The following is a 14,384-nucleotide window of genomic DNA, read 5'->3' as shown; positions in this document are numbered from 1 at the left end:
TCAGTCTTCAAGGACATGTGCCTGAGGTGGCATATGAGAAATATGAAGCATTCAAACAATGTTATTCCTTTTAAATTAAATGTTTTGTACCTCCAGAGTTGCACCTAATTGTTAGAGACCTAGATACCGTGGTGATATTGAGCTTCTGTACATCCCACAGAAGCTAAACATGTTGAGAGTCACACCTTGCAATGACTGTATGAGTTAAAAGTGTAGAAATGTCTGCATTACAGGACTGTCTCAGAAAATTAGAATATTGTGATAAAGTTCTTTATTTTCTGTAATGCAATTAAAAAAACTAAAATGTCATACATTCTGGATTCATTACAAATCAACTGAAATATTGCAAGCCTTTTATTATTTTAATATTGCTGATTATGGTTTACAGTTTAAGATTAAGATTCCCAGAATATTCTAATTTTTTGAGATAGGATATTCTTAAACTGTAAACCATGATCAGCAATATTAAAATAATAAAAGGCTTGCAATATTTCAGTTGATTTGTAATGAATCCAGAATGTATGACATTTTTGCATTACAGAAAATAAAGAACTTTATCACAATGTTCTAATTTTCTGAGACAGTCCTGTATACACAGGATGTGATGAATATTTTACATCACTTAAAAAATGATGTGTATTTACGATGATTACCTGGTCATCTTTACCGCTCGGTTATTCTAAATCTTCTTTGTTATTAAAAGTAAACATGTTGGATACACCGTGTTATTTTAAAGACACATTTGGAGCAGCCCTCAAGCATCATCTTCATATTATCTGTTATATTGATTTTGATATAAAAGTATTTTGAGAATATGCACCAATAAACCTTCATTCAGCATCGTGTTCAGAAACTCCGGCAACCATGGCAACCAGGAACTATTCCCGGCAGTCATGGAGCCTCTCTTTGCATTAATGCAATCAAGGAAAAAAAAAACAGTTCTGTCACATATTCTGTCTGAAACTCCTAATGAAACGTGCACCGCAGGCGCAGACTCCACTTCACCACGGCTGACTGGCTCCCAAGTGCAGTCGTGCCGGTGTTTCTGGCCAAAAGCGGTTAAGGGATTATTTCTGCAGCTCAACCAGCATTTGATCTTTTGGCCTGAAACAGTTTTATTTCATCCGAAGTTTGAATTTAGTTGGTAATTTAAGTTTACAGTGGAAGTTGCAGGGTGCTTCAAGAGTCTGTGGATAATCATTTTGAGTAGCCATGATTGGAAAGTTGACCAAAATAATCCGGTTTATTTATTTTTTTCCCCCATAAACAAGCAGTCAATTATCCATAAAACATCTCAGACATTTCTGACTGCCAACCTTAGTCCTATCTTTCCTTTGATGCTGGCGTCCTCTTGGCTGCTATGCTGCAACAGTAAAAACCAGCGATCGATGAAGGTCACACGGACTCTGCAGAATAAGCGCACCGATGTCTTATCTGACGTTTAATAATGTTCACCAACAAGGCCATTTCACGGCACGCAGATATTTTATGATAATTGTCATTTTCAGTACTTTCTAAAGACGTCCTAAATGACCAAAGTTGAGGGGTACCGATGAATCTGACTAGGACCGCGATAAATATGTCATTTGGGTCGACTCAGGGCCACAGTGACTTTAGTTTCTGCAGAGGACAGAGTTGCACATGTAAACATATATGCGTCTTTTTAATGTGCCTATGTTGGAATTCAAAAGAAGAAATATGTGCACGTCATGTGTTCTGTTTTGCACAGTTAAAAATATTTCACCTGCCTTTGAGCAACTTAAAGGGGACCGATTATGAAAAACAGGTTTTTTCTTGCTTTAACATATATAAAGTGGTCTCCCCTCAGCCTGCCAACGCAGTGTCTGTACAGCCGCCCTGATGATCCGTCCAGTGTGATGTGGATCTACGAGCCGTTCATATTTGATGCATTTTCGTTACGTAACCAAAAAAAAACCACGCCCACAACTATAAAACCGTGTAACTGCATGAGAGCGTCCGACTATCACGTAGCACTGCGCGACATCGGACGCTCTCTGTCCATCTCCCTCCAGCAGCTGCCACTTTATTGGAGGAGGAATCATAGAGATAACTTCTCATTTCAACTAACTGGATCAGCCGTTCCTCATCCATGACTGTTTCCTACAGCGCTTTCAACCGGCTTTCAACGCAAGCGAAAGGAAGAAAATAGAAGCAGGGCGTCTGTGAGGGACCGGAGCGGCCACCCCACGTAAAAGGGGATAAGGCAAACTGGACCTGGGTGATAAGGTGTAAAGGAGAACCTGCAGAGCGTCGAATGCCAAAAAAAAAAGGCTTTTTATTTTATATAAAAACCACAAAGACATACAGGCGAAGGCAAAATCAGAATTCTAAAAAAATGGCACATTGAGTATAGCCTCTTAAGCTACCGCCACTGAGAGCCCCTTTGCTGGTATGCAGCCGCTGTTTATGAATCCAGGCAGGGTGGAGAGGTTAATTGGGCACAGGTGTGCCCAATCAGCAGAACCAGGCCCACCTGTGTGCTGCTCCCCCGCAGACCACGCCCAATCCTCCACCCTGCCACACACATATTTAAAAAGTCCGGTGACAGTGAGAAGGGGAGGGGTTTCTCACTTTCTCACAGCATCCGACAAATGTTCAGCTCAAAACGCTGCGTCGCGCAGCGCTGCGGCCAGCTAGGACAGTCCAATAGAAAATACAGCAATGGAATTGATTTTGTCGCTGATGCTCGCTCGCATCGCATGCAGTTAGGACACGGTGTAATAATAACTCCTGCGGCCGGAACTTCCACCATTTTTTCGTAGCGGTGTATGGCGTCATTCAGGCAGCCAATCAGCACAGAGCCTCATTATCATAGCCCCGCCCACTCAGAATCCTGCATAGATAATGAGGTTAGAGACTGGGAAGATAAAGACATGGCTTAGAGACTGAACTTTTAATTTATTTAGCAAAAACAATCAAAAGCTTGTTTTTAAGACATTCAAGGCCTGTTTAAAATAGGTATTAGATGCCATAATAGGTCCCCTTTAAGTACGGAAGAATATCAGGGCCATGCAAGAGAAAAAATATTTGAGAGGGGAAGATTTTTTATATTGTGCACTTCGAGAAAAAAGTCGAAATGTCAAGATTAATGTTGAAATACAATTTCAAGAATAAAGTAGAAATTTTGCCTTTTTTCCTCAACATTTCAACTTTATTCATGAAATTTTGACTTTATTTCTCAACATTTCGACTTTTTTCTCGAAATTGTATTTCAACATTAATCTCAACATTTCAACCTTTTTCTCGACATTTCGACTTTTTTCTCGAAGTGCATAATGAAAAACAAATCTTCCTCCTCTAAAATAGTATTTTTATTTTTCTCCTGCCTGGCCCTAATACTCTTCCGTAACTTAAGTGATAATGGCCGACGGATGTTTTTGTCCTGTCAGAATTCAGTCAGGTAGCTCTCGATGCCTGTAAAATAAAACAAGTGATAAGCAGCTGTGATTAGTGTGAGAGAGGTGCCGTGTTTACGTCTGTCTGCCATCAGGAAGAAAGTCCGGAGTTTAAATTCTCAGCTCCTGCAGTCGGTCGGTGTGGACCGTCACCTGTGTGCCACGTGTGCAGCCGACTGTAAACCTCCAAACACACCCATCAAATCATGTCTGCTGGGATTTACTACTAAAACATAATCAACGTATGAATCAGTCGTGGAAGGATGGCTTTATTTCAGTTGTGAACTAAAACTATGGGAGATACAACACCGTACGGTAGCCAAAGTGCCTTCAACAGTGAGTTGCCTGCTAACGCTGAAAATAGCAGTTTCCTGTCAGCAAGCAGCTCCTTCTTTCACTGCTGCAGAAGATCTAAAAAGGGAGACATAGCCGTGCTAATCCAGTTTAATGAAGCGTTGAATTGGAGAGTGACTCACGAAACAAGTGCTTCAATTCTCCGCCATCCTTCACCACTTGAACCCCAACATCTGCAGGTGCATGAGCTTGACAGCTGAGGGGGGGACGTGCACAAGGCTATGCGGACAGAAAAACAGTTTAAAATCCAGAGAAAGCTGAAAGTTGTCTTCATGTGTGGCTCATGTTTAATGAGTCTTGGTTGTGGCGTGTCCTCGGCAGGACCAGATGGACCCAAACACTCAGTGTCAAATCTACTAAAAGCTGTGATGACTTAGCTGCATGGATGAATCGCCATCATACCATTTCTATTTTAACTCAAAGCAGTGAAATTCTGACATTTATGTGATAAGGAAGCAAGTCATTGCATCTACTATGATATAATGTTGCATCTACTATGTACGGAAGAATATTAGGGCCATGCAGGAGAAAAAAAATATTTGAGAAGGGAACATTTTTTTTTATTGTGCACTTCGAGAAAAAAGTCAAAATGTCGAGAAAAAAGTCGAAATGTCGAGATTAAAGTTGAAGTACAATTTCAAGAATAAAGTCGAAATTTCAACTTTATTCACGAAATTTTGACTTTTTTCTCAACATTTCAACTTTTTTCTCGAAATTGTACTTCAACATTAATCTCGACATTTCAACTTTTTTCTCAACATTTCGACTTTTTTCTCGACATTTTTACTTTTTTTTCTAAATTGTACTTCAACATTAATCTCGACATTTCGACTTTTTTCTCGACATTGACTTTTTTCTCAACATTTCAACTTTTTTCTCGAAATTGTACTTCAACATTAATCTCGACATTTCGACTTTTTTCTCGACATTTCGACTTTTTTCTCGAAGTGCATAATGAATAAAAAAAACCTTCCTCCTCTAAAATATTATTTTTATTTTTCTCCTGCCTGGCCCTAATACTCTTCTGTAACTATGATATTATGTTGTAGTAAATGTTGCATCTGCTTTATGAGGCTGCTGTTTATCACAGTAAACTGGTTGGAGGCAGATTTCAGCCTACTTAGTTCCCTTAATCACATTGTGATGCCATTCACATTCACGAGTGGTGAGCTAACTTTATCTGAACTTTATCATTTAAAGTCTGGCAAAGTAGAAGGTCAGCTGTGATGAGTGGATGACAATTCCAGCATCTGCGTCAAAGCGCGACGGTCTCCGCACCGCCTCGGGTCTTGTTACGGCGATACACTGTAAACATTTCTGCTGTGCAGCTGAAGCCTCATCTTTGGCTGTAAATGTTAAATAACAGCCCTGCGGTCTGTTGGGTTAGTCTGCTGAGTGTTTGCTTTTCATTAAGCAGGCCTCCTCAAACCTGTCTTCATAAAACCCAAACTTTCACTAATGGCTCGGTGTGGTAAGCGGCGAGCTCCGGTCTGCTCACTCTGCCTGCTGGAGGAGCAGAGCTCTCACTTCATCAAGGAAGTGTCGGTTAAAAGGACGGGACAGCTCAGCCCTGCGCTGGATTCAGATTCTGATCGAGTCTGCGCTCCCCCTGCCTTCCTCCTTCATCTCTCCACTTGGTATGGATGACATTCATTTTGCTTTAGGATAAAAATCTGAAATGTCGTGCAGTTTGTCTCTTCACTCCCGTCCTGCTTTAAACAGTATCTCACTCGCGCACTTCCCTCCTCACGGATTCCCTTTTATTCCTTCACACTTCTTTCTTCTGCTCCTCTCAGTACCCCCCGTTTTCTATCATTTCATTACACGGACCGAGAATGTACTGAGATGGAAAGTGATGTGCTTACAACAGACGCCGCCTTCTCCTGTCCTTCCTTTCCATGCTTGTTGTGCCTTCAACCAGTGAGCCTTCCTTGGGTATTCAAACAGAAATGAGCTGTAATCGTTCATTACACAGCACTTGATCATTCTGCGTATGCCCTTAGTGGGTGTTCGGCAGCGGCCTCTGCTAGGAGGTGTATGGGGTTTGACTGGAAAAGGCATACTGCTGAGTAAACATAATCATTTGCATACGCGCCTCGCAGATGCAGATCACATCAAAAGCCATCAAACGTCTTGACTCGATAGTTTTTATGCCGCGGTGATACAAACCTGCGTGATCACAAGGCTTATTTGCTTCACGAGTGCGACAGCAGGACGTTGTGGATCTGAGCATTTGTTTTTGTCTGCATATATATTAATGGTTAATACCCTGTTGGTAAAAGCCTAAGGCATATATACATGCATTTTTAATATATCATATATATTTGTGAAAACATATGTTCAATTTATGAAACAGTTTATTTGTATCAAGGTGGTGCTTCACCAAGAACAAATCAGGGAAATTTGCTATAAAGTGCAGTAAATTAAATATATGCAGTATGCACATTGAATGAGACAGGTATCCTATAGTCAAGGACCTTCTGTAAACACTTAAATATAACAAAATACTTTCAACTGTTTCAAGTTCATTCCAGAACATGGAAACACATTAGAAAACAGAGCACGCTTCCATCCATCCGTTTTTTAAAACAAAATTTCCCATCCACGGGACCAACGAGACCCTTTTCGTCTGCGACTTCATTCATCTTTAACGTGTGGTAACAACTTAGCTTGTGTTATGACGACGGCCGCACTTTGCTGTAACACTAATGCACGTTGTTTGCAGAACCCTTGAGAGAGAGAGTTGTAAAACGCTTTGATCTCTCCGCAGAGCTTACAATGTGAGTCGACGTAAGTATAAAAGTATACTTAAGTTCGGCACACTTTTGAGTAAATATCTCTAAATATCAGTAAATATCAGTAAATATCATTAAGGTGGAAGTATGTGATTTCGGACGCAGCCTCTCTCTCAAGGGTCTGGTTGGTTGGTGCGCCGTCCGTGTGAAAGTCCTCCCGTAAGAAACGTTCCAAGGGGAAAAAACGAATGCGATTAAAATGCTATTTTTTTTAGCGCGCTATTTTTTCTGTAATTAATTAATCAAAATTAATATAGATATAGATATATAGAAGGGGGGTTCGGGTTGAGAGATGACATCCGCTGCTAGTCTAAAACGCGAAAAAACACAGGGAAATGCATAACGAGCACACAAGCCTTGGAGATCTGTAAGAGAAAAAACAAACAGACACAAGAACAAGCAGAGACACAAGCAGCAACCATTTCAGGTCCCTGAGACTAAATCAAAGCTAGGCTACTGCCATTATCTGTCCCCCAAAACTGTGGAGTGAGTGTGTAGGTGAGCGAGCACAGTGGATCTGAGCATTTGAATCCACCGGCCAACAATGCCGGCTGACAGTACACATCACAGGGAGCATTCTCCCCCTCTCTTCACCCTGCAGTCTGATCTGCTCAGGACCGCTGACGGACATATGACATTTACCTGCAACGGTTCTTCGCCCACGGTCCGTGCACGAAGCAAATGTCACCACTCAGCCAGCAGAAAAACCTAACGCGCTGTGTTCTGGGTCCGTGTCTGCTGACGTGGAAGCAGCCTGCCAGCACTGCAGTGGCCACTTTTATTATGTTTTTTATTTTTTTGGAAGGGGGTCACGGCCCAACTGCTGGCCGCCCTCCCCAGGCGCCGGCTGACTTTCTCCCGCTGTGCTCCCACGTCCAGCGCTGCAAGGACAGCAGCACTCCCGGGAGGAGCTGAGTAATCCCAGCCACGCGTGGATTAGCTGTATTTTGAAATCCTGCTTCCGCTCGACAGTGGGGGAAGTCAAAATGGTCAAGTCAATAGGCCAGAGAGGTGTACGGAATCGTCCCGTATTTATAAACTAAAGTATGCGTCCCGTATTGAGCTAAAAAGGGACGCACTTTGTCCCGTATTACTGTGAGAGTCAAAAAATAGTCATAAAATGCCAATGGAAAATGGCATTGAGCTGTTGAGTTCATAAGTTATTTTTTTCTGTTTTACTACAACTGTAGCTACAGTCATGGCCTTTGAGGCACAAATATGTTTACAAGTTTTCTACAGACTTTCTGTTTGCACTTTTGTTATTGCACTAAAAATGTGCACTATTACAGAATGGATGTTCTGCTTTCTTTCTATTGTTTTATATTCATTTATACAATTTTAACTTAATCAGGACAGGTTTCTGTTTAAGAAAGATACTTATTTTATTCAGTTCATGTTGTTATTTTGTATTAAAGTGAATTACTGGATAATAATTTGTTTTCCATGTGTTCATGGCATTCAGAAATATGCATCTAATTCAATTCAGGTTCAAGTCAAATAGTTAAAAAATCGTTTCACTCACAAAAAAAGGGGCTAAAACATTCACCAGAAAGGCTGAAGACAACCGGGTTGGCCGGCCTGCAGATGAGGTGTCCCTTATTTATTTTTCAGGGAGTTGGCAACCCTAGTTCCCAGGGGGGGGGTTAGAAATCCCACCCAGACACGTCTCGGACCACAAAGCCACGTCCGTAATCTGCTGTTCTCCATTTCCGTCCACAGGCAAACAGACATGTCCCCCGGAGAAGTTTGATTGCGGGGGATCCACCAACAAGTGTGTCTCGTTGTCATGGAGATGTGATGGGGAGAAAGACTGCGAGAACGGGGCGGACGAGGAAGACTGTGCGTCTGGTGAGTTGTTGTTTTTCTTATACCATAAGGATATTAAAACCCGGAACTGAATGGACTTATTTCCATTTGTAACAACTGATTACATCCCAGGAAGGTCTTTTGACACAAATGGAGGAGTAACAGATACACAATGGAGAATATCAATGAGGAAAACATCTTTTTAACTGGCATACCACCTGTTTAGTGTTTGGGAAGCTTTTATCCTCTCTGATCTAATTTCCCGGCTGCAGCAGGGAGCTCGTTGTATAATTACAGCCCCTAATCACTATATATTGGAGAGGAGGGAAATAAATGTTGTGATTCTTTTTATTTTGCGTAGACTGTAGACAGGATACAAAAACATATTTCATGTTTTATCTCATCAGCTTTATTGTATTGATTTCTTTTATTTCAAGTTAATTCCTGCAGGTTATATATGCAACTCATCGAAAACAAATTAAATAAAACCGTAATGCTTCCAATCCTTCCCACAACAATCAAAACATTCTGGCATTTGAGGTACTAAGCGATGGGGCTTCTCTTGTTCCTCCTGGTGTGCAGTGTGATGGTCATTTTAGTGCTGTACATTCAGAGGGGACCAGTCGGGGTTCATAAAGCTATTTTCTCGTCTTGTTGGCCGCCCACTACACGCCGCATCTCCCGTTCACACCCATGTTCATACAGCGGGCTCAGGAGAAGCATAGAGAGATCTGCAGTGAGTCCAGGCAGTGCTTTTTCCATCCCAGGCTTTGACATATGGGCTGCAAGGTCAGGAAGCAAACGTCCGACGATGAGGTTGGCAGATAACTGCCCTCCGTCTTTATGCACAGCTGCCCCCCCGCGGCCTGTCGTCTTCCTGAGCCATGTCTAGTTTTACAATGCTGCTGCATCCTTTTCTTACAGAAAAGGCTGATTCATCTGACCACACTAGCCATTTCTACTGCCTTTTGGTCGATCCTGGATGAGACCAGAGAAGTGGATGCAGCTCTGGCAAAGTTGGCATTAGGCTTCATCTTGGCTGTGTTTATATGATATTGCTTAAAGGAGCTGATTGAGGCAGGATTTATGAAAAAAATCCGTATACATTTTAAGTTTTCTAGTAATAATGTCAGATGAAGCGTTCCAAACCAAAAAGAATGAGCCCTCTAGTGTATCTCTCCGTTGCCTTGAACAGGCTGTTGCTGCAAAATGTGCTGCAATTTTGACCGGAATTTCCCGCGCTGTCCTGTGGATGTGACGTCACATGACGCTGCATGTGCGTTCTCCCCGTTCTCCCGTGCCGACTTCACTGTTGGCTGCAGTACCCCCGACGGCCGTCGTGGTGAAGGGTGGCGCTAGAGAGTCTCATTTCTTAAAAGGAGCCTCATGCTCCTTTAACAAAAGGTGTTTTTTAGAATTGACCCCGTTACTTTCCCTGGATAATGAACCCGGGTTTAGCACACGCTGGGCATAAATACGAAGTATGTGATTGGCTCCCTGGTGCCTGAAGCCAAGTAGAGGGGGGTGAGAGAGGAGTCGGGGGGGTTTCATTAACACGACCCCGGCGTCTGGTTTGGCCTCGCTGGCTGATGCAGCTCTAGGGGCAGGAGATGGAGTGGGGGCGGCACGTCCATCAGGACATATGACCAGTCCACTCCTGCTGTTGTGGTCAGGGACTGCACAGAACCTCTTTCTAATGGCACTTTTCCACCACTCAACTCAGCTCGGCTCGACTCAACTCGGCCTGGTTTCTTTTCCATAACAATTCAGCATGGGCAGTACGGCTGCTTGGTGGTTAGCACTGTTGCCTCATAATGAGAAGGTTGCCGGTTCGACTCCCTGGCCAGGCGGGGGTCTTTCTGTGTGGAGTTTGCATGTTCTCCCCGTGCTTGCATGGGTTTCCTCCGGTTACTCCGGTTTCCTCCCACAGTCCAAAAACATGCGTAGTAGGTTAATTGGTGATTCTAAATCACCCGTAGGTGTGAGTGTGTCTGGTTCTGTGTATGTATGTGGCCCTGTGATGGACTGGTGACCTGTCCAGGAAGACAACAACACTAAGGATGTAGAACCTGGAGGAGATGATAGATGTGCTGCTGGGTCTGTGGCTTGTGTTCCATATCAAGTTAAAAAATGAGAGTGAGAGAAGCTTCAAGCGGCGACGCTTTTTAATTTTTTTAGTTTGTCTCGGCGCTGCTGAAAAGTCAGCTGGAGCCGTGAGCAGCTATGAAGAGACAGAGCTCCTGGTGGATCTGGTCGTTCCTTATCGTCTAGATCAGGGGTCGGCAACCAGCGGCTCTAGAGCCGCATGCGGCTCTTTAGCGCCGCCCTAGTGGCTCCTGGAGCTTTTTAAGAAAAAAAAAAGATTTTTTCCTTTTTTTTCTTCTTTTTTTCTTTTTTTTTCTCCTTTTTCCTATTTTTTATTTTTTCTTCTTTTTTTCCTTTTTTTTCTCTTTTTTTCTTTTCAACATTTCGACTTTTTTCTCAAAATTTTGACTTTTTTCTCAAAATGTTGACTTTTTTCTCGACATTTCGACTTTTTTCTCAACATTTCGACTTTTTTGTCGACTGTAGCAGTGTGAGTGCCACGGGGCCCGACCGACAGGATGGAGAGACACGGAGTTTCGTGCAGACCCTCTTTTATTACAGCAGTTCACCCACACGCGTGCACAAGCACCTTCACAGCAGCTTCACAGGCCCCTTTCTGCTGTGCAGCTATGCCTTATGAAGGCTGGCAGGGAGGAGAGGCTGATTGGGCCCACCTGTGCCCTAATCAGCCTGAGTGGCTGCAGCTCCTCCTCCCTGCCACATCGACATTTCGACTTTTTTCTCGAAATTTTGACTTTTTTCTCAACATTTCAACTTTTTTCTCGACATTTCGACTTTTTTCTCCCCCCCCAGTTATAACTAATATAGAAACATGCAGCATGTGTTGTCTTCATTCTAAGGCTGATACAAGACTTCATTTTTTGCAGCTCCAGACATATTTGTTTTTGGTGTTTTTGGTCCAATATGGCTCTTTCAACAGTTTGGGTTGCCGACCCCTGGTCTAGATGATTCTCTCCTCAGCACCAGGTTTATGAACATCTGCACCTCAGAGTTGGATCATGAAACAGACTTTTGCTGCCATTGCCTGTTGAATAAAATGAACAAGAATCCGTCAGAGTCTCTTTCTCTGATTTCCTCCTCCTGACTCAGACGTCTGACTCCAACCCCCCGACCAATCGGTGGTCTGTAGTGTGATGATGTCAGATACAGCCGACTCAGCAGCTTAGAACCTCGGCAGAATAGATACAGAAAAAATCTACTCGGCACGTTAGACCCCTAGTGGGAAAGAACCAAACCGAGTGGAGGCGAGCCGGGCTGAGTAGGTACTAGTGCAAAAGTTCCATAAGGCTCTTCTATTTGTTAGTGAGTTTCATTTCTTGCAAAGAATTTGTCATGTTAGTAGACCATGTCAGTTGATGTACAAAGGACAGGCGACACTCTAACTTGGGATAATAAACAGACTCTCTGTTTATTATCTGGCTTTGTAAAAGCAGTAATCCCCTTCCTATCTGTGTATATGAGCCACTGATGAGAGACGGTGGAGTTTGGTTGAACGGATCAAAGATCGTGGGCGTTAAGCTGTCTTCCCTCAAAGATTTTATAACTTTTCCTCATCCTTGCTTTGAATTATCAAGGCAAAACATGAAATGTCACTTTTCTTTCCTGCTGTTGATGCTTCCTCTGATGTGGGCAGTAGAGCAGTCTGGATCTCAGCCACCTCAACGACGCAGCAGTGTCTCCACCATGTGATGGACTCTAACTTGAGAGTGAAACATCAAATGTTGGCAGGTTCCCTGTTATTGCATTGTGCAGTCTTCCCACAGCCGACGCTTCAGACCAATGGTCCCACCTCCCATGCAGCCAATCACAGGCCTGGCCCGTGCGAGTCCCGCCCCCTCCCCCAGGCCCCTGTAGGGACCATCCCTGCCCTACTTCTGAGGAACAGGGAGAAATCAGCTGCTTCTCCTTCCCGCTGCTTTACTTCCATACGTTACCTCTTCATCCTATACCGATGACGTTGTCATCTCTGGAACCCGCTTGGCTTCAATTGTGTGTGAGGGTTAGTTTGTTTGTTTATTGTTTGTTTATTTATTTAGCACATATTAAAAAGTCAATAATACAATTACCATTAAAAAAAAAACAATAGACAACATGTATGCGAGGAGGTCCAAAAAACCCTCTAATATACTTGACAAGAGGACTTCCTTAAATGAGCATATACAGTATATATATCATACGCAGCACAACACGCTCGCACGCACACACAAAGAAAAGAAAAAAGTACATACCCAAAAAATAGATAAGACAAAGACAGAAAAAACTACAATACTGTATAAAAATGAGGAAAAAAGACAAATGTGAGTAAGTAGAAGTTTACATCATATTATTAAGCTATTGCTATAGCAAAATATGTTTAACAGATTTTTTGAATAATTCATGAGAAAGTTTGACAAGGTGGGGAGGAAGTGAATTCCATGTCTTGGAACCTCTGGAAGATGAGATGAAATAGTTTGCGATTGTTGGGGTTGAATAATTACGAAAATTCATTGTTCGGGGGAAAAGAAATTGTGAAAAAAGTTAGGAAAAGTTTTATTTAAAGAACCATATACAAATTGAGCAATTTGGAGGTTATTAATCTGATAGATATTAAGGATGCCAAATTTACCAAACAAAGGTAACTTCTTAGTGGCGAAGAGGCAATGATTTTCACCACTCGTTTTTGCAACCTACTGTAAGAATCGGTTGTAATTTTGTTTGGTGAGTACAGGCCCAAGCAATGTTGCAGTAACTAATAAAGGGATAAATCATAGAGTAATAAAGATTGAGTGAAACTTTTGTGTTGAGGAGATAATGGATTTTCCCAATTATTCCAATGTTTTTCCAGTTTCCACATTCCAGTTTATTAATGGAGGAAAAGAAAGATGAAATAAAATACACCTGATGGAAGGATTTGTCCTATAAGGCAGTGGTTCCCAACCTTTTTTCAATGGAGCCCCCCCTACTTGTGTCTAAGACCAGCCGGACCCCCCGACCCGCACATACTAGCAGCAAAAGAGTAAAGTTATTCGTTACAAACCTTTAATTGAAAAAAATGAACATTAATTATATTTTTTTGATACATTTCTCTTTGGTTTACCCTGTACTTTGTTTTTCTCACCTTCATTTTGTGTCACCAATGTGTAAAATACGCACAAAAAATAATTGCAAGGACATACAAATATTTCTGAAAAATGTCTCTTTTAATATGAGAGCAACATGTTTTAACATTTTTCCTTTAACAACCTGTTGGAGTAGTAGTATGATTAAATGTTGAATAATTATATAGTACGTTTTTAAGTTTTTATCCTGATAAATAACTTAGTATTTTAAAATGATCAAAAATTGGGCAGTAGCTCAGGTGGTAGAGCGGGTCGTCCAATGATCGGAAGGTCGGCGGTTCGAATCCCGCTCTGTCCCAGTTTGCTGTCGTAGTGTCCTTGGGCAAGACACCTTACCCACCTTGCCTCGTGTGAATGTCTATGAATGTTGGTGGTGGTCGGAGGGGCCGTTTGGCGCAATATGGCAGCCACGCTTCTGTCCGTCTGCAGGGCAGCTGTGGTAGGGCTGGGCGATATATCGAGATTTTAATATATATCGATATATTTTCAAACGCGATATGGTACGAGACAATATCGTTTATATCGATTTAAAAATGTTCTTTTTTTTTTTCTTTTTAATTATTTTTTTTATGATTTTGATATAGCTAATTTTGTGACAAATTGACTTGAATGTTTTATTTGAGATTTGCACAAATGTTTTGTTATTTGCACAACTGTCAACCTCAGTGGAAAAGTCTGCCTGTTACTGTCTACATTGTATTAATTGCACAGTGTATTTTAATTTAATTGTTATGCAGGAAAGGGATATTTTTGTTTTATTGTAGCATTTTTATTCTATATATGCAGGCAGTTTATTTTTATTTCATTTG

General features: G+C 42.0%; 1 protein-coding gene across 2 annotated transcripts in view; it reads left to right on the top strand.

The window, feature by feature from the left end:
* The window catches only part of LOC133453072 (low-density lipoprotein receptor-related protein 8-like), a 196,729-nt gene that overhangs the window by 79,874 nt on the left and 102,471 nt on the right, over positions 1-14,384 (top strand). For both annotated transcript variants that reach the window (XM_061732927.1, XM_061732926.1), the window contains exon 4: positions 8,285-8,413. In XM_061732927.1, coding sequence (XP_061588911.1) covers positions 8,285-8,413 — 129 coding nt within the window. The remainder of the gene's footprint in view (positions 1-8,284; positions 8,414-14,384) is intronic.

Source organism: Cololabis saira, chromosome 10 (genome assembly GCF_033807715.1).
Source record: "Cololabis saira isolate AMF1-May2022 chromosome 10, fColSai1.1, whole genome shotgun sequence".
Taxonomy (NCBI): Eukaryota; Metazoa; Chordata; class Actinopteri; order Beloniformes; family Belonidae; genus Cololabis; species Cololabis saira.
Note: the sequence above shows the minus strand (reverse complement) of the source record. Positions and strands in the feature narration are given on the sequence as shown.